General features: G+C 36.7%; 1 protein-coding gene across 1 annotated transcript; it reads left to right on the top strand.

Annotated features, from left to right (window-relative positions):
• Positions 1–851: 851 nt before the first annotated feature.
• On the top strand, positions 852–19,966 carry ptpn9a (protein tyrosine phosphatase non-receptor type 9a). Its single transcript, XM_082160099.1, has 13 exons — positions 852–1,406; positions 6,432–6,575; positions 7,235–7,324; positions 8,882–9,006; positions 9,486–9,591; positions 9,755–9,865; positions 10,789–11,105; positions 11,693–11,780; positions 12,974–13,043; positions 13,134–13,212; positions 14,480–14,630; positions 15,973–16,180; positions 16,897–19,966. The coding sequence occupies exons 1-13, from the start codon at positions 1,374–1,376 to the stop codon at positions 17,085–17,087; spliced, it is 1,713 nt and encodes a 570-aa protein (XP_082016225.1). The 5' UTR covers positions 852–1,373; the 3' UTR covers positions 17,088–19,966.
• The last annotated feature ends 275 nt before the right edge of the window (positions 19,967–20,241 follow it).

The following is a 20,241-nucleotide window of genomic DNA, read 5'->3' on the forward strand; positions in this document are numbered from 1 at the left end:
ACTTCCTGAATCAGTCATGACCAATAATACATCTGCAGTTTAGGCCTTCTCAGAACATGGACTTAACCCCTCCATGATGATGTGTGTCAAAAATGCGGTCTAGTTTTCGAGATGTAGTATCTTATTGAGGCTTCTCAAATCTTATTTTGCATTATTGTGCACATCTTTCCAGCATGATGACATCATGCTGTCCTGTCAGTCATTCTAGCCCATGGAAACCCGCCCACAGGAAGCTCTTTGTTGTTTTATCGGCTCAGTTTCTTGGCAGGTTTTCTTGCGTCAGGTTTAAACAGTGAGATCTTCATGCCCTTGTGCCTTTTAGTAACCCACAATGACATCTGTAACAGAATGGAAACATACTGACATCAAACACTGCTCTGATCTATATTTAGCTGTACTTTTAGTAAGTTAGTTAGTTAGTTATGGAAACATTAGAAGCATATGCACTCATTTACAGAACTAAGTAAATGCGTGTTTCTGTGAATGAATCCGATTCGCGAACATTTGAAAATGATTCACAAATCACTCGGCACACTTTGAATCATAAACACGCAATAATTGATTCGACACATTTAATACAGCTAAACCTACACCATACTGATAATTGTATTAATTATTTCACTACAAAAAACAACACGTAATATGCCTCACACAGGAACCCCTGAGAATACCCTATCTATGGGGAATACATAAGAATGAATCCGTTATTGAATCAATGCACTCAGAGCCGTGAGTGAACTGAAAAGAGCTGTCCAAACAAACCGACTCGCTACAATGAATCGGACATTCCAAGATTTTTATGAATGGAGAGGAGGAGCGTCGTCCAGCTCGCAGTTCTTCATTGTGGCCAGCAGGGGGAGTGTCATCTTTCATCTTTCACTACTGCTGCTGCTTTTCAGGAGCGTCTGATCTTCATTCGCCTCCTAGCATTTTAGCGTCTAAAAGCGGCCGGATGCAGCAGAGCTGATCGATTCATATAAATTCGTTTCTCCAAACAAACTAACCGGCCTTCGACGAGTTTCGACGGAGTACCGTGATGAATTTCTCCCTTCGTCACACAGGCGGGCGGACCGAAGCTCCGCTGCAACACCTTTAGTGTGTGTGTGTGTAAATATATAAAGCCTATATATGTGGATCCAGCCGAACCCGGACCGGATCATGAATTGGTTGTGTCGCGTGCCGTGCTGAAGTGGTGGGCCGCGCGCGCTGTCTCTCGAGCTGTAAACGGCGCGAGTCTCGCGCTGCTGCTGCGGTTGTTAGCCTGAGCAGTGCTAACGGGCCTAAAAAAGCCCAGTCTGATCTCCACTGTCCGATCTAAACAGCTGTCCGAGCTTTAATAAGAGCCTCCAGCGGGGTGAAGAGGAGAGGGGAGGATGGCCAGCCGTCTGAGCGCCGAGGAGGAGCAGGTATGAAATACCATCACGATCCGGTTAACGCTGATTCTCTGTCCCAGCGGTTCTGTTGCTAAGCAACCCGGAGACACTGACCAGGGGGGGTTTCAAACTGGGGTCCGGGGACCCTCGGGGCCCGCAGGGGAGTGTAAGGGGGTCCGGGAAAAGATAAGCAGTGAATAAAAATAAAAATACAACATACAAGAAACAAAATATTTTCAAAATACTAATTTACTATCACAGTATAAATTGTGTCTTTATGCATGAAAATATAGCGACCTTAAATTTTATGAGGGGTGTCCACGGACCAGGTTGATCATTATTTGTGGTGCATGGCATTTAATTTACCCTGGACTATAACACCCTTAATGGTTTACCATGGTAATCATAGTTCAGAGTCAGACCAAAGTACCATAGAGTTACCAGAGTTGTGTTAATTACTGTAATGGGATTCAATTCTGGGTACAATTTTAATGATGCAGGTCAAATTTACCCTAATTGGATTCACTACAGTTCACCAAAAATCACACAATAAAAACAACCTTTAACATTCATTCTTTGGGTCTATACAGCGTCCTTCAACCATTAAATTATATTAATTTTCATACGCACATTTCATGACACATTAGTGTCGTCACTTTGCAGGCATCTTTCATGACCCTAAATGAAAAGAAGTCTCAAAACTTCAAGAAAAACATTCTCCAACTCAAAAATCGAGGCCGGTCAAAAAGCAGCTTTCAGAATCGTTGTCGTTTAGTTTCATCTACCTTCCACTAATGCACATTTTCTTAATTTACCCACCCCCATGTCATTCAGACAATATTTGTATTTAAAGGTATGCTATGTGACGGAAGAACAATGTTTCGGTTGTGCTTCGGTTCTGCGTGACTACGGACACTCGTGTGACACTAACCTTTAGAGATCTAAAGTTTTGATGGAAAGGATGTCAATCTGTCTAGCTGAAGACGTTACTGTAGCTTTACCCATTAATAGACACGGTACTTCCTTAAAAATAAATTACAGCGCTACAACTATAATGAAATGACCCTTCATAATCGATAATGCTTTAACAGTGAACTCTGTTAGAGAGCTAGGCTACATATTTATCTGTTCAATAACATATCTTACTAACCCACTGAGTAATAAAAACACCATCATTTCAAATCCAACATTTCTAATCCCTCAGTTCTCAACATCTCAGAAAAGCCAAGGCAATGTTGATTCTTGTTTTATTACAAGCTCGTGTTCTCTAGCCTGCAAACTCTCCTCTGTTCGGCGTTTGCTCTAAAATATAAACACTTATGTATAATAGGCTAACCATAGTGAATCAGGGTAAGACGAAAACATGTTTTGGAGGAAAGATTGATAATGTATTTAATCATTATTTAAATTCTGCTAATTTTGAACAAACAAAAAAATTACATTTAATGTTTTGAGTAATGTTCTGGTCACTTATTTCGTTTAATAGCATTATATGGGGGCCGGAGCTTTCAAGCTTCAAAAAGGATGCAACACAAAAAATATATTATTTTATATATTAATATACATATTTACATATATACATTTTAAATAGACATATTTTTTATGACTAGTTTTTTTTTAACTAAACATGTTTTCTTAGGAATATTATTTAAATTTGTAATAATTGTATTGGTCTTTACTGTGTCCTCAGTAACACTTATATCCCTTTCACTAACAAAAGCCAGTTCCTTAATGATGTCATCCTTCCAGGAAGTGACACAATTTTTATGAGAAAACAGCCACAAAAACTTCCAAGTATTATTAACAATGAATTTGATGAATACTGTGATGCTTTAGTAGCATTAGACTATTAGTTTTTCTCACTTTAAAAATACTTTCCTGTTTAATAACATAACAGAATTTGATTAACGTCAGATTTTTAAATGATAAAACCTGTAAGCTAATGCTCAATCCCTCACTGAAAACTGCTAACTTTAGCTTTATTTCCACCTTTTTATTATTTGCTTTTTATTTTATTTTATAACTCTTTATTTGCAGTTTTCATGTATTCACCTTTTTTTTTTTTTTAGCTTTTTCTTTGCATTTTAATAAGTCAAATGTTTGGTGTCGTTGCTTTTTTTTGTGCTAAAATATATTTAATAAAAATACTTGAATCGAAATATTGAAGTGTGTGTGTGTGAAGCAGTTTGGTGGGAGAGTACACTATACACAGACTAAAACAGGAAATGATCATTATATAAGTCTGCTTGTTATTTATAGGTCACTTTCAGCGGCAGTGTGTGTTGTTTTAAGTCGTGCAATACACACAAATGTTTTGCAAACCTTTGAATAGTTTTGTTTGTACTAAAATGTCTTGTCTAAAGCCTCAGTAACCTGTTTTAATAAATGGGGAAAGTGTGTGTGGGTTGATTTCTTTAACAAGGCCCCTCTTGTCTCCTCCATCCTGCTGTGGAATCTCATTTAAATAAGCCCCCAGTCGTCCGTTCATCCGTCCATTCATTCATCCGTCCGTCCGCCGGTCAGCAGTCAGTGTCTTATCGCCCGTCTCTGCCTGTGCGAATGCTAAGGAATCACGGCTGAGTGAGTGAACGGCACTCTGGGGTCTCGTCTCGGGGCCCCTCTCGGAGACAGCAGCGCGGGGACGTGGGCTGGACGAATGTGAGAGAGTAATTAGATGTGGGACTGGCTGCGGGCCCCTGGGGGACGTGAGCTGCTAAAAGCATTTCCACGGGAGAAGCTGAGAGAAAGAGCTGGGTTCAGTTCACGACGTGTGTTTCTTCCTGCTCAGAGCTCTTTGATGCCAAAATAGAGAGGAGTGATGATGCTGACATGTGTTAGGCCTGAAACTAACACTTACAGAATCTGGAAAACGTTTCACTTGAAAAAAATTAAAATAAATATTAAACATTTACATTTATGCATTTGGGAGACGCTTTTATCCAAAGCAAGGGACACATTTACATTCTTATATGTTCAAACATAGGCTATATTAAAAACATTCTAATACTGCCTTTTAAAAAGTATACAATATGTAATAATAATAGTAATGATGGTAATTATCATAGGATAAAACATATTTTATAGGATTTATGGGATGTATTCGAAAAAAACATCCTTTTGTAAGATTATTTAAAAACATTTTAAGTTAAAAAGTGTTTTATACTTTGTACCCCGAGAAGACTACATTATCAGTGTTCGAATAAAAAACATTAGATTGAATTTTTTTTGTTAAATATGTTTAAAAATTAATAAAATAACATTAAAATTATTCATAATATATGTTTATAGGGCAATACTAGATTTAAAAAAAAATTTGTTATATATATATATATTTTTTATTATTTTTTATTATTATATGTATATTTTTTTATTTTTTTTTATTTATTACCTTATATTAGGGGTGTAACGATACCCTCATGTCACAATTCGATACATATCACGATACCGAACACACGATACGATATTATTGTGATACTCCAAGACATATTGTAAAAGTTTAACAAAAAATGACCTGTTGATTAAAATGATTAACTGACTAGATATATTTAAAATAATGTAGGCCACTTTTTACTGGTAACATAAGACTTTTTTGCATTATAATGTATAATAATGTAATTTGGCATTATCAGGACCCACAAATATTCCCCCATTGCATTATTATACAATAATATTCAACATTTATATATAGTAGTTTAATGTAGTACTGACATTAAAACTCTGTAAACTTAAATTTTTTCACACACAGTAATTTTCATTTTGGGTGAACTATCACTATCCACAATACATATTGTCACTATCCACGATACATATTGTCACTATCCACGATACATATTGTTGCATTTCTGTATTGCGATATATTGTGACGCGATATATTGTTACACCCCTACCTTATATTAGTTTAGTTTGTTAGATTATTTGTAGTAGTTTTTGCTGTTTTTTCAGTAATATTGGTTTTATTTTTTATATTTAAATTCACATATATGCCAAAATAACTTATATATGCCAAAAAATATACACCAATTATCCTGTTCAAAAGTTTACACGCCCCTATCAAGCATCAGTGACTTTTTGCAGCCATTTGCGATGGTTGGATGAGTCCCCAGTCCCCACCCTTTAATATGTGTGAGTATGTTCAGAGTTCAGTTATGGACCCTGAGCTGAAACTCTCTGGATTGAAGTGCGGCCTGTGAAAATGCACGGTTCGTCTCAGGGTGAATTTCTGCAAGATTCAGGGCTGTCTGCCTGGATTTGCTGCTTATCTGTCCTTTTAAGGATACAGTGTTGTGCAAGTGGGTGGACTGGATCCTCTGGAGAGGCACAGAGCTTATTTTTTTTGTGTTACATGTGGCTTTCAGGTCAAATGAACGGCATTTGCACAGATTTCTGAGTAATAGTTTCAGACGTCTATAGCTGAAGTCAGTCCAGTATGTTGGGAAAATATCCTGTTAATGAGAGCTGGACATAATGTAGTGCACTAGTATTAGCCTTAAGTTTAATTATTCACTCGATTGGCTTGTTCAGTTATGCACAATTTTGTTATTTTTTTTTATTTTTATTTTTTTTACCAATTGGAGTGAAGACACTAGAGCCCATGTGATAGTCAAGTGTAGATATAATCTCCCAGAATGCATTGAGAATCTGAAGTTGCTGTAAAGTCATTTGTATAATGTTTCTTCTTCAGAGAGTCTTGATGCAGTTGATTTTAATCACTGTGTTTGATATCAGATGACCAAAGCCTCTTGGTTCTCCCATCTGGATCATCTGTGGTTTCCACTTCCAAACATCATTCTGTTTTTGTTTTTTTCCACGTCTCCTGCCTCTCTCTCTCTCTCTCTCTCTCTCTCTGCTTATGGTCTTGTTTGCATGTGAGTGTTTATAGTTGTCCGGAACTGACTGAGAACGTAGAGTTTTGTCTGTAAATCTCAGACGTAATCCTTACTCGAAGGTCCCTGACGTGCACATGTGGGGCATTGTGGGAAATGAACAACTGACCAAAATGTACCATAGTAGACTTGAATTTGATACGGTCTAAAATGAGACGTTCTCTTTCTTTCTCAGGCCACTAAGCAGTTTTTGGAAGAGATCAACAAATGGACGTCCCAACATGGCGTCTCACCATTGTCCTGGGACGTAGCTGTGAAGTTTCTAATGGCCCGCAAGTTTGATGTCCTCCGAGCAATCGAGCTTTTCCACAGCTACAGGGTGAGTCAATGTTAATATGATCATAATAATATATATTTAAAGTATGACAACTCTCGGAATAGTTTTAGCATGTTATGCATTTGCTACTGTTATTAAATACACAGACTCGCTGCTGTGGGCATGTTGTAAGATATGTTGCTGCTGCATAAATCCTATAGCAGATCTAGGCAGGTGGAGCTGGGGGAGGTAGAGGCTTTCAGAGGAACTGACTAGCTTACAGCAAACACTAAAACAGACTATTTAAATGTTGAGCAGCAATCCCATTGGCTTATTGGCAGGAGCAGCCAATCAGCTTGCACCATGCGGTAATGATGTGATTGCTTACAGATTGCATGTAAAGGACCGATCAGCCTGCGCCCTCTAGACTAGAGTTTTATGACTGAACTATATATACTATAAAATGTAACTATTTATTAATAAGCAGTTTATTTCAAATGACTGTAAAATGTATGGAAATTCATTAGTCAATTGTGGGAACCCAAAAATAAAATAAAATAATCATAGTGCAGATGAATTGGAGATGGCACTCAAATAAAAATAAAAAAGTAAAGTAATATAAAGTAGACAAGTAATTAATAAAGGGTAATGTATATTCAGTTGGTCATTGTCACAAAATAAACGTGTAGGTTAAGAGTGAAATCTCTGTGTTTCTCTGACAGGAGACACGGCTGAGGGAGGGCATCGTCAAACTGCAGCCGCACGAGGAGCCGCTACGCTCTGAGCTGTTGAGCGGGAAGTTCACCGTGTTGGTAAGTTCACATCAGGGCCGTTTCCTCAAAAGGGCTGTTTATGCTCTCTTTAATCTCGGAAATGAGGTTACTGGTTCACAAATGAAAAAAATACTGTGCCAAGTTTCATTTCCACTCCAATGATTACAGCTGACAAGTCACTGATGCGGTTTCACTTCAGCTTTAAGCCTCGTTATTATAACCAGGTCAATATAGAATCAGTGGAAATGTATTCGTTAGCTAATTTTGCCTGGTGCTGCTCTGCTATTGGTCAGATGAGTCTGTGTCCCGACACGTGATTGGACGCTGCGGAGGCAGGATCCCTTTGGTTCATCCGATACCTTCATTGATCCTCCTCATTCTCTTGTCTCCTCTCCTCACATCCTGACATCAGTATTTATAACCCAGAGAGACGCACACGAGTCCCGCGTTTCTCATGAGTCATCATCGGATCATTGGAAATACATTATTGACATAAATATTTAATAAATGGTAAAGCTGTGTGCTGGCACATTCGGAAATGGGTTGGCTGAAAGCGAATAAACCAGATTTAGTGTCTTAATGAATGGAAGAGAAAGGTCGGAGTGAGTCATTGTTCAGAGCTCAGTGAGACGCTCTATTCTGCCCCCATGTGGACACATTTAAAACTACTCCTCAGTTTCACTAAAGGATGTTTGGAAAAGCAACTGGCAGGACTGCGTTTCTCGAAAGCTTGAGCTAAGTTGATCGTAGTCAATAGTTCTACGATATACTTGGGGTTACAATGCTTTCGAGATACTCAGCCCTGAGATGTCTTGACCCTATTTTATTTTTCACATTTTAGTATAATTTATTTTATAATCATTATATTTTTTTAATTCATAATTTGCACAAAGTTGATTTAAAAATGTAAAACTACCATTTTTATTTGAAAGAGCACACTATCATATGTTTGTTTGTTTTATTTATTTACATTTTTTATATATTTAAAAAAATTTACATATTATTTTATCATCTTTTTTTTATTCAGAATTTGCAGTTAAATAAAAAAATGTAAAACTACCATATTTATTTGACAGAGCATACTACTTTGTTTGTATATTTATTTATATATGTATTTGTTTAAAAAAAATTATATTTAGTATTATTTTATCATTATTATATATTTTATTTTAATTCAGAATTTGCACAAAGTTCGACTAAACATTTAAAACTACAATATTTATTTGAAAGAGCATACAGCTATTTGTTTATTTATTCTTTCATTATATTATATATATTATTCATATATTAATTAATTTGTTTTTTTTATTTATATATTTTATCAATATAAATTTTTTTATTCAGAATTTGCACAAATTTGGATAACATTTTTTTCATCTATAGTATTTATTTCTGAATTCTAAATTAATTAATTAAATATGCAATGAATTGAGGTTGTGTGACAACAATTCTGTTAATTTATCACTGCATCCTGTTTCAACATTTAGTGTGCCGTACAGAGTAAAGTGTGTGTTCAAGACGAGTTGACTCTGAACATATAAACAGGAAAACATGATGACATTTTAAGATGTTTTTTCCATTGTTTTCTGGTATCAGGGTGTCCGGGACCCAACTGGGGCATCCATCGCCCTCTACACGGCTAAACTGCACCATCCCAGTAAAACAGGGAACCATGTGGTTCTTCAGGCGCTGTTCTACCTACTGGACCGAGCTGTGGAGAGGTAGAGCGTGCGAAAGACTATTAGAGAACTGAAGGATGTTCAGTTGACCCAAAATGTTCACGGTTTCCACAAAAATATGAAGCAGCACAACTGTTTTCAACACTGATAATAGTAATAAATGTTTATTGAGCTGCAAATCAGCATATTAAAATGATTTCTGAAGTATCATTATTCAGCTTTGCATCACAGGAATAAATTACATTTTAAATATATATTAAAAGAGAAAACGGTTATTTTGAATTGTAATAATATTTCACAATTTTACTGTTTTTTTTTTTTACTGTGTTTCTGTTCAAATAAAATCATCCTTGTTGAACATCAGAGACTTCTTGCAAAAACATTAAAAAAAATCTTACCAATCACAAACTTTTGAATGCTAGTGTAGGCACTTTATACACTTCATTAATCTTTGAGATGACATTTAATGAAACCACATATTTTAAGTTGCAAAGTTATAATTCTCTCTTTCTTTCCTGTAGTTTTGAGACTCAGAGAAATGGACTGGTTTTCATTTATGACATGGCTGGATCCAACTACACTAACTTTGAACTGGACCTGAGCAAAAAGATCCTCAATTTGCTCAAGGTGAGTTTCTGTGTTTTGTCTAGCTGTGGATTTCCTGTTTCTGATGGCCATCCATTCATGTTCAGAGCTATGAGTACAGGCATTGGAGTGTGTGCCGGTTTTTTGGGGGGTTTAGATGTCAGAATAAATCAGAAAAATTGTGTTCTTCCGCTATTGTTTTCAGGGTGCGTTCCCAGCACGGCTGAAGAAAGTGCTCATCGTCGGCGCTCCTGTGTGGTTCAGGGTCCCGTATAACTTACTGAGTCTCTTACTGAAGGAGAAGCTCAGAGAACGGGTTAGTACACACACACACACACACACACACATATTTACTAACAGTTTATCTTGCTGTGCTTTATATCTCTGTGACCCCTATGGAAGCTTCTTTCCACCAAGGAATAAAATAAAATAAAGGTAATTGCGACTTTTTATCTCACAATTCTGACTTTTTTCTTAGAATTGCAAGTTTATATCAAACAATTCTGAGAAAATAGGTCAGATATGCAGGATATAAAACTAAAGTCAGGACTTTATAACTCGCAATTCTGAATTTATTTCTCACAATTCTGAGGGGAAAAAAAAGTCTGAATGTCGATTTTTGAGAAGTAAACTCACAATTCGGAAAGTTTTTCCTTCAATTGCGAGTTTAAATCTTGCAATTCAGACTTTTTTCCTCAGAATTGTGATATCCACCTCGTAATTGTGAACTATAAAGTCAGAATTGCGCAATTCTGAGGAAAAAAAAAGTCAGCTCACAATTCTGACTTTTTTCTTGCGATTGTGAGTTTATATCCTGCAAATCTGACATTTTTCTCAGAATTTTGAGATGTAAACTCGGAATTGCGAGAAAAAAAGCCCACAATTACCTTTATTTTTTTATTCCCTTGCAGAAACAAGCTTCTATAGACCCCAAATGGAAAGTAAATATAATATTAAATGATAAATATTACATTTAATATTAAGTATTACAATATAATGTGTTTAGTTTTGTCATGCTATACAAAATATTGAGATTCCACAAAGTTTTACATGGCAATAGCTGGTTTAAATCAAAACCAGTGGAGGTTGGCCTGTCAGACTATCTTGGTCATACTGGTTAGACCTGGTTAGACTGATTAACCAACTGGTCTATCTGTGTGCCCCACTTTTCTCGCAGTAGTGCAATTATTTGTATGTTTCAGTGTTTCTAAACATGAAACAATCTTCACCTGTTCTCAGGTTCAGATGGTGAAGATGGCCGACCTGCGCCAGCATCTGCCCAGAGACTGTTTGCCTGAGCACCTGGGCGGCTGCTTGCCTCTGGACGTGCACAGCTGGAACATGCAGCTGCTGTCCGAGCAGAACGGACGTGTGGATCCCGTTGATGAGCTGGTTGGGATCCCGCTGGAGAACACGTCCATACACACGCCTGGAGCTGAGGCCATGAGTCTGGCTGAGCTCATGGCGAACCTGAACCGGGCCCAGCGCAGCGGGATCTACCTGGAGTACGAGGAGCTGCGCAGAGAGCAGCCGTCTGGAACCTTCACCTGTGCGCTGTGAGTGTGGATGGTGAACGTGTGAGGTTTCCAATCAACCAATCAGATTTGAGGGATTGGTTTAGAGTTGTCAAGTTTAAGCTTACAGCAAAGGTTATGTACAGTATACAGTATATTATACAGTAGGGAAGTTTGTGATTTCAGATGTGACGTTTTTGGACAGGAATGTTGTTCTGGGATCAACATCTTTTTACATCTTACTTGGCAAAATAAGACTTTAACTTTCTTAGTAACTTTATTATTTTTTTGTTCTTTTTAAATATGACTATTTAAGTTTAAGAAACTTAAGACTTATTTCAGTTATTTATAAGCAACATTTCTATTTTCATCTAACGTTTCTATTTTATTTTATGTCTGCTTTATTTCAATTAACCAAAATGTTTTAAATACTTTTAGTAAACGATAGTAACCCTTGGGTGGGACTTGATTTTATTCACTGGGATTGTGCAGTCGAGGCCAAAATCAAGACTATATGATTATATCAGCAGAAAAGAAAGTTCTATTATTTGAAAAGTTCCTCAGAATAACATGCACTGATCATTTTCTGCACAATAATTTGATTTCACATAGTCGTTGATCTTTTGCAGGGCTCCTCACAACCAGGAGCGGAACCGCTATGGCGACGTGCTGTGTCTCGATCAGACTCGCGTGCGACTCAAAGCGAGGAGAAATGAGGTTTGTGCTGTCTGATGTCATTCAGTTTAGACCCTCCTAAAACTGATCTGCACTAACGTTCAAGCGGTGTTAGAGAAAGTCTTCTGCTCATCAAGGCTGCAATTATTTGATCAACAATACAGTAACAACAGTAATATTGTGAAATATTATTACAATTTAAAGGGGTGGTTGATTATGATTTCACTTTTCTAACTTTAGTTAGTGTGTAATGTTGGTGTTTGAGCATAAAAAACATCTGCAAAAGTTACGGCGCTCAAAGTTCAAAGCAAAGGGAGATATTTGCTTTTAAAGAAATCGCTTTTTAAGGACTATTTAGGACTATTAAGGACTATCACTAACCCTAAAATTTACATAAACCCCGCCCCCGGGAACAAGATTGATAGATTATCATGACAGAATATGCTAATCAATGACTAGAAGATAACTACACATAAGCTACATAAATTCATCAACAAACCATTCAGAAACGTCCTGTTGCATTCTACATGTTGTCACTTCTTCTTGAGTCTCTCCATCATTGTCTGACTCTGGTTTGAACATAAACATTGACATTTCCAGTGCATGTCTGTGTGAGGTAAAAGGACATGAGCTCTTGAAGCTCCGCCCCCTGTGCTGAGAGCAGCAGCTCATTTGCATTTAAAGGGACACACAAAAACGGTGCGTTTTTGCTCACCCTCAAAAAGAGACAATTTTAACATGCTATATAAGAATATCTGTAGGGAATTTTGAGCTAAAACTTAACATACACACTCTAGGGACATCAGAGACTTATTTTACATCTTGTGAAAATGGCATTATACCACCCCTTTAAAATGTAATTTATTCCTGTGATCAAAGCTGAATTTTCAGCATCATTACTCCAGTCTTCAGTGTCACATGATCCTTCAGAAATCATTCTAATATGATGATTTGATGCTCAAGATTATTGATTATTATCATCAATCTTGAACACAGCTGTGCCGCTTAATATTTTTCTCAATATTCTTTGATGAATAGAAACTTCAAAAGATCTTTTGTAACATCATAAATGTCTTTGCTGTCTTTGATTTCTCTTTGCTGAATAAAAGTTTAACAAAAACACTTACTTACACTTACAAAAACACTCATGGAAATGTCAATGTTTATGTTCAAAGCCATTTTGAATGGTGGTGCATATTCTGATTGGACATTGATCTTTTGTTTTCTCTCCACAGAGATCGGACTACATAAACGCCAGCTTCATGGATGGATACAAACAGAAAAATGCATATATTGGGACTCAGGGTGAAAATAATCACACAATTTATAAATTCGATTTAGTGAAACGATTTTTAAACCTACACTGGATCTAATGCCTCTGTTGTTTCTTACCAGGCCCACTGGAGAAAACCTATGGAGATTTCTGGAGAATGGTTTGGGAGCAAAGTGTGCTTGTCATTGTCATGACAACAAGGTAATACGTCACAGAGGCTGTGTCCCGAATCACGTACTCTCTGTCTTGAGTAGTTACTTATTTTCAATACAGAAAGTTATTTTTTAGTGGTTGAAAAGTATGAACTCATGGGATGGTAAAGATCATCCGAGGACCTTTTGCCCACTGTTTTATTAGTACAATGAATTTGGACACACTTTCTTTTGTCACAGACTGTCTTTTAGGGATGTATCGATATGAAAATGTTGGCTGATACCAATAACTGATAATTCTTCATATTTGAAAGCCGATAACCGATATATTGGCCGGTAAATCTAAATAATAAAAAATATAGAATTTTTGAGAGCCTTATTACAAAAACAATAGTCTCACCATGTCCCAAGCATGGTCTCATTATAATTATATTAAGCCTATATGACAGACTTGCATGTTTCACTTAAATGTATTTTCCTTTTCAAAGTGATTCCAATCATATTTCAAGCGATTCAAACCCATCACGGCGAACAGTGCGCATCTGAAGTGTCTCAGCGGAAGAAAATAATCCATTATTTATCAGCTTTAATAAACTGGCCAATTTTTCTTATCATCGGCCGATAACGACGACATTAAAAATGAACATATATCGGCCGATACGGATATTGTGGCTGATATATTGTGCTTCCCGGCTGTTTTTCGCCTACTATATAGAAGGGAAGTATATGCGTTATCAGATGCAGCCAGAGAGTCTAGTTTAGCGATATGCAGGAAATGATGTGTAGTCTTCCATAGCCAGACTTTTTATTATCACCAGAAAGTCAAATTGCCACTTATTCAGGCCAAAAAGCTCCCACTCAGACAGGAAGAGGTTTTCTAACCAACATATATAAAGTGGCCAATGTCTTCTTATGCGATGTTTCACATAATTCAGATTTAACTGTAGAGCAAAATGTAATGTACAGTTGAGCTCATGAGTTCACATCTTCTTGCTATGAAATGTTTCAAAACTCTAGAAATATCTTGAGAAAATCCAATGACTAATTTGTCCTCCATTGTTGCAGTCTGGGAACATAAAAACAACTTTGTTGCATGGTGGGCTGATAAAATGAACCCTGACTTCTAGAAATATGTCGAAGTCAGCCAATCAGATTTCAGCCGACTCTTGTTACTTTTGTTTTTTGATGCTTTCAGAAGTGATTCTGTAGAACTGATCTGTCCTGAGATCAGATTAGAGCTGTGCCATATGGACTTTGTCACAGCGGATTAAAAATAAATGCTGCTTAGAGATGCGTGTGTGAATGTGTGTTTGCAGGACGGATGAGGGCGGCCGGAGGAAGTGTGGACAGTACTGGCCCCAGGAGGAGGGCGGTCAGGAGGTGTACGGGCACATCGCTGTGGTCAATCACAGAGTGGACAACCATGCGCATTACAACCAAACCACACTTGAGCTGCACAACACAGAGGTAACACACATGCAACACATTAAAAGCTAATAGCTGATCAATGAACATCCAGTCAGTAATAATGATTTCATATATGATTTATATAATGATTCCAGTTTCACAAATCACCTTTCATAATGTAGTCTATAGTAGGGCTGGGCAATACTACCAAAAAAAATTATATTTTGAAATTTGTTGCCATTTTGTTGGTGTTTTAGCTATGTATTTACTCTGAAATGGTGTAAAATAACTTTTAAGCATCATTTCGGCCAAATACCTATTGTTGCAAATTAGATTCAAAAAATAAAAATAAAAAATTTGGTTAAAAATTGAGTTATGTAATTTCAAGTCATGTTTTCCACACTGTTTTTCCATTAAATGAAAACAAGAAAAACACATTTAAATATTTATATGCATCATTATAGCAATGCATAATAACAAATGGCAATATAATCATTAAAATAAATTAAAATAATTAAGAATGTAAAATTAAAATAATACAGATAAATTCAATTATAATGTATTTTATACAAATTTTATATATATATATATATACACACACACACTGTATATAGAAAGTTCAAAAGAACAGCATTTAGCTTGAAATAGAAAGCTTTTGTAACATTATAAATGTCTTTACAGTCAGATAGATAGATAGATAGATAGACAGACAGATAGATAGATAGACAGACATAGATAGATAGACAGACAGACAGACAGACAGACAGACAGACAGACAGATAGACAGACAGATAGACAGACAGACAGACAGATAGATAGATAGATAGATAGATAGATAGATAGATAGATAGATAGATACTAGATAGATAGATAGATAGATAGATAGACAGACAGATAGATAGATAGATAGATAGATAGATAGATAGATAGATAGATAGATAGATAGATAGATAGATAGACAGACAGATAGATACTAGATAGATAGATAGATACTAGATAGATAGATAGATAGAGAGATACTAGATAGATAGACAGACAGACAGATAGACAGATAGATAGATAGATAGATACTAGATAGATAGATAGATAGATAGATAGATAGATAGATAGATAGATAGATAGATAGATAGATAGATAGATAGATAGATAGATAGATACTAGATAAAAGAAAACTCTTACTGACCCTAAACTTTTGAACGGTAGTCTAAATATATACTAATAAATAAATAGTCTTTAGTAATCTTAATGACCAAAACAATTGTGTTAAAAGGCAATATTCACAATGCTCCGCTGTACTGTATATCGCCAGAGAAATCATATAATAAATGTTCAGTTAATCTGACTTTGAAGATAAGTAAAGTGGAACAGTTTCTAAACTTATTTTATTGTTGTTTTTCCCCAGACGTTTGAACAGAGACAGGTGACTCATTTTCAGTTCCTCAGCTGGCCTGATTACGGGGTCCCGTCCTCCGCACTGTCTCTGATTGACTTCCTGGGTGCCGTGAAGTACCAGCAGCAGTGGGCGGTCCAGGCTTTCGGCTCACAGTGGAGAGGTCATCCGCTCGGCCCGCCGATGGTGGTCCACTGCAGCGCTGGCATCGGCAGGACCGGTCAGTGATTAAACGCATAACAAAAACATATCTACATATTAATGAGGCACTGAAAGGGATGGGCTGCATCTCAAATCACATACTTCCCTACTGTATAGTATGTGACAATAGAAGTATGTCAGATGTAAAAAAAAAATATATATATATATATCTCTTTAAAAAAGTAAATCTTTCAGCGAGATTCTGAAGTGTGCATATGATGGACACTTTACTATCCCATGAGGCCACGGGAGAGGATACAGTGAAGTGAATTTACAACTGACTCTGGTAAATCACATGATGATGACAACATGGCAAACGTAATACATCCAGATTACATTCATACTATATACAACAAAATTTTTTAGTGGTTGTGAAGTAATTACTTACTCAAAATAAGTACCTACTCAAGAGACTATGTGATTTGAGACGCAACCATAGTTCCCTCAAAAATGAAAATTCTGTCATTATTTATCAAACCTGTATGACTGACTTTCTTCTGTGGAACATAAAATAAGATATTTTGAAGAAAGTTTGAAACCAAACAGTTTCGTTTCCCATTTAGTGGACAAAAAAAAAATGCAATGGAAGTCAATGAGAACCTGTTTGGTATGTTCCATGTTCCACAGAAGAAAGTCAGTCATACCGGTTTGATAAATAATGACAGAATTTTCATTTTTGAGGGAACTATCTTTTTTTTTTTTATGGATTTTCAGACTGACCTCTTCTTCCCGCAGGTACATTTTGTGCGCTGGATATCTGTCTGTCCCAGCTGCAGGATGTCGGGACCCTTAACATTTGCCAGACGGTCCGACGAATGAGATCTCAGCGTGCCTTCAGCATCCAAACACCCGAGCAGTACTATTTCTGCCACACCGCGATCCTAGAGAACGCCCAGAGACAGGGCCTGCTTTCAGCCAATCAGTGAGCAGCAGGGCCCACTCGTAGCCAATCAGAGACTGAAAAGGCCTAATCTTAGCCAATCAGTAAGAGGCGAGGCCTGCTCTCATCCAATCATAAGACAGGGCTCGTTTTTTTGGTTGATCAGCGACTCAAAGACAGAATAATTCCCAATCAAAATCACTGGGTTTTTGATTAATCTGTCACTATTAAAAAAAATGGCAGCATAAATAGTAACCATAAATGATTGTTTGAAGGGGGTGTCTAAATGTTCAGTGATCCAGCTGTAGTGTAGTCTAATGTAATGTTGTGCTGCATTTTGTGCAGTTTACTCTGTGAATTTCGCATGAAGCTTCAAATCAACCGTGCACAAATGTGATTCAGGACAAACGTTGGAACGAGTGTATAATTTCTGGTATTTGGTGTCGTTTTGTCACACTGTAGGCGTTTCTATTCAGTGACGCCTCAGACCAACAGACTGTCTTTAAGGGTTATTTCACCCAAAAATTTAAATGATGTCTTTATTTACTCTCTCTCTCATGTTTTTTCAAATCCATTTTACAAGCTTTTTTCAACACAAAAGTACAACTTCAGCAGAATGTCCCAGCTGCTCTTCGAGAGATACTTCACCATAAAAATGAAAATCGGGGCATCATTTACTCACCCTGGTGTTGTTCTAATGTCATATGCCCTTCTTTCTTTTTTGGACCACAAAACGAGAATAAAAATAAATAAATGACCTGCTCGCGGTCGTTCATATAATGGCAATTCTCCTTTTGTGGTCCGAAAATAATGAAAAGCATATGACATTAGAACAACACCAGGGTGGGTAAATGATGCCTTAATTTTTATTTTAGGGTGAACTATCTCTTTAATGAAAGAGAATAATGGTGGATGCTGTTGAGCTCTAAAATGTACAAAATAACACAATGAAAGTAGTCACATGGAATAAATTGATGGCTCTTTTATTGCTAGTTTTGGAGCTTGACCGTCCGTCTCCATTAAACGGATGGTTCGGAGTAAAGTCAACCTAGGCTCCTTTGCACCATGACCTCGAGCCAAACACCCAGTCCCTCCAGAAGCCTTTTTCCCCTTGGTCGAACATTATTAAAGTTACAGCTTATTTAGAGAGATCAGCCGAATGGCTTATTGCAGTTGCCTGACGGCTAATGCTACCGCTAACCCGGACGTCGACGTCACTTCAGTGATTTGGGAAAAGCACGTAAAAGTCCTGGCAGAAAGCGATGCATAAGGATGTAGTGTAACGACGAATTATAATTTTTTTCCGAAGTGTTAACAACTTAGTGTTAACTAATAATTGTTGCAAACTGGTATTACCAACAAAATATTAGTGTATTCCTGGAACAGGGCGTCGTTACACTACATCCTTATGCATCGCTCTCTGCCAGGACTTTTACGTGCTTTTCCCAAATCACTGAAGTGACGTCGACGTCCAGGTTAGCGGTAGCATGAGCCGTCAGGCAAGTGTTATTTAAATAAACTCCTGATGTATTTACAAACTTTCCAATGCCTCGTTTTATTAGTACAGAACCTATTTGTACTATTGTAGAAGTTTGGTACCATTCTGGGCATTATTAGTGGGGTAATTTATGAGATGCATCCTTGGATCCGTTAGCGCCTGCATTAAGCCATTCGGCTGATATCCCTAAATAAGCTCTAACTTTAATAAATTTCGACCAAGGGAAAAAAGACTTCTGGGGGGGTGTTTGGCTCGAGGTCATTGTGCAAAGGACCCTAGGTTGATTTTACTCCAAGCCATCCCTTTAATGGAGACGTTATATGGAAAAGAGCGGTGTAAATATGCTGCTGCTTTTGTGTACCATGATGGTTGAAGAAAGAAAGTCATACCGGTTTGAAATGACATGATAGTGTGTAAATAATAACATAATTAATTTTTTTTTTTTATAAACTAATCATTGAATTATTCAACTTCATTTAGTCCTACTCAAATTTTTGAGTTTTATACTCCGTTCGACCTATGAGATCCAGTCATTGCACACTATAGATTTTTATGTATTCGCTGGATTTGAATGCAGATTTATTGTCTAAATGTATAGACAATATTTTGCCTGTCTGTATTTTGTGCGTCAACTTTGGAAAATGTCTCTGTAGTTTGTAGGACATTTGCGGTAGCATCTGAAGAGCGGGAAACCATTAGATGATGGGTTAGAGGGCCAGGACGAGGAAAGTCTTCTCACATCAACCGGGTGGATCGGTAATCCTCTATAATGCAACAATTACTCAATTGATATAGTCTTTAATTAGTGTGGTGCAAATGTGAGATGGCTTCATCGAGTCATTTACACTTTGTAATAATTCTGTCTGTTAATATTGTACTAATAACCTGTTTAAAATATCTAAAAGCTCCTGTAAAGTGCATTTAGAATCGCTTTTTATTTTGTTGTGGGTTAAAGGTGTCTTTGCTACTGAATTCATATTGAATCTTCTTGTAGTGAAGCATCTCTACACACACCAATGATTCCAGGATCTGCAGTCCTGCCTCTCTGGGCACAAAATGTGACCATTTGTATTTTTCTATTATACCCACGCTTTGTGTCCTTACTTATTACTCCCAAATATATATGTAAATTATATTTTCTTTTATATCCAATTTTATCTTTTTTTTTCTTCTTTTTTTTCTTGTTTCTTATGTCAATGGAAAAACTAACCTGTAATGTCAAGCTTATGATTATCAATAAGTTTGCGAAGTGCTTTGATATGCAATTTAAGAGCCTTATTCCACATGTACGTTTGGATTATGTGAAAAGACTGTACAGGCATCAGCTGTCTCTCATTCTCAAAGTAGAGCTGTCCAAACTGCAATGTCATTTAAGCAAAACCAAATCAAAACCATGTGTTTTAGGTTTATTAAATGGAAGGGAAAAACTATATACTGACTGAGTGTTTTAATTGAACCTTTAACTACTAGATTAAAGGTCATGTAATGATTCTTAACCAGGTGTATGTTCACGAGTTTCTTTCATCTGTTGAACACAAAAGAAGATATTTTGAAGAAAGTCGGTAACCAAACAGTTGATGGACCACATTGACTTTCATAGTATTTTTTTAATATATATAGTGAGTAAATTGCAGAATTTTAATTTGTGGGTGAGCTATCCCTTTAATGTGTTATTCTTTGTGAAATTAACACACACAAAAAA

Source organism: Leuciscus leuciscus, assembly GCF_965113295.1.
Source record: "Leuciscus leuciscus genome assembly, chromosome: 25".
Classification (NCBI taxonomy): domain Eukaryota; kingdom Metazoa; phylum Chordata; class Actinopteri; order Cypriniformes; family Leuciscidae; genus Leuciscus; species Leuciscus leuciscus.

Coding starts and splice junctions, on each gene's coding strand:
- ptpn9a (XM_082160099.1), top strand. CDS start 1,374: ATGGCCAGCCGTCTGAGCGCCGAGGAGGAGCAG. Junction 6,576..7,234: donor AGCTTTTCCACAGCTACAGG/GTGAGTCAATGT, acceptor TTTCTCTGACAG/GAGACACGGCTGAGGGAGGG. Junction 16,181..16,896: donor CGCTGGCATCGGCAGGACCG/GTCAGTGATTAA, acceptor TTCTTCCCGCAG/GTACATTTTGTGCGCTGGAT.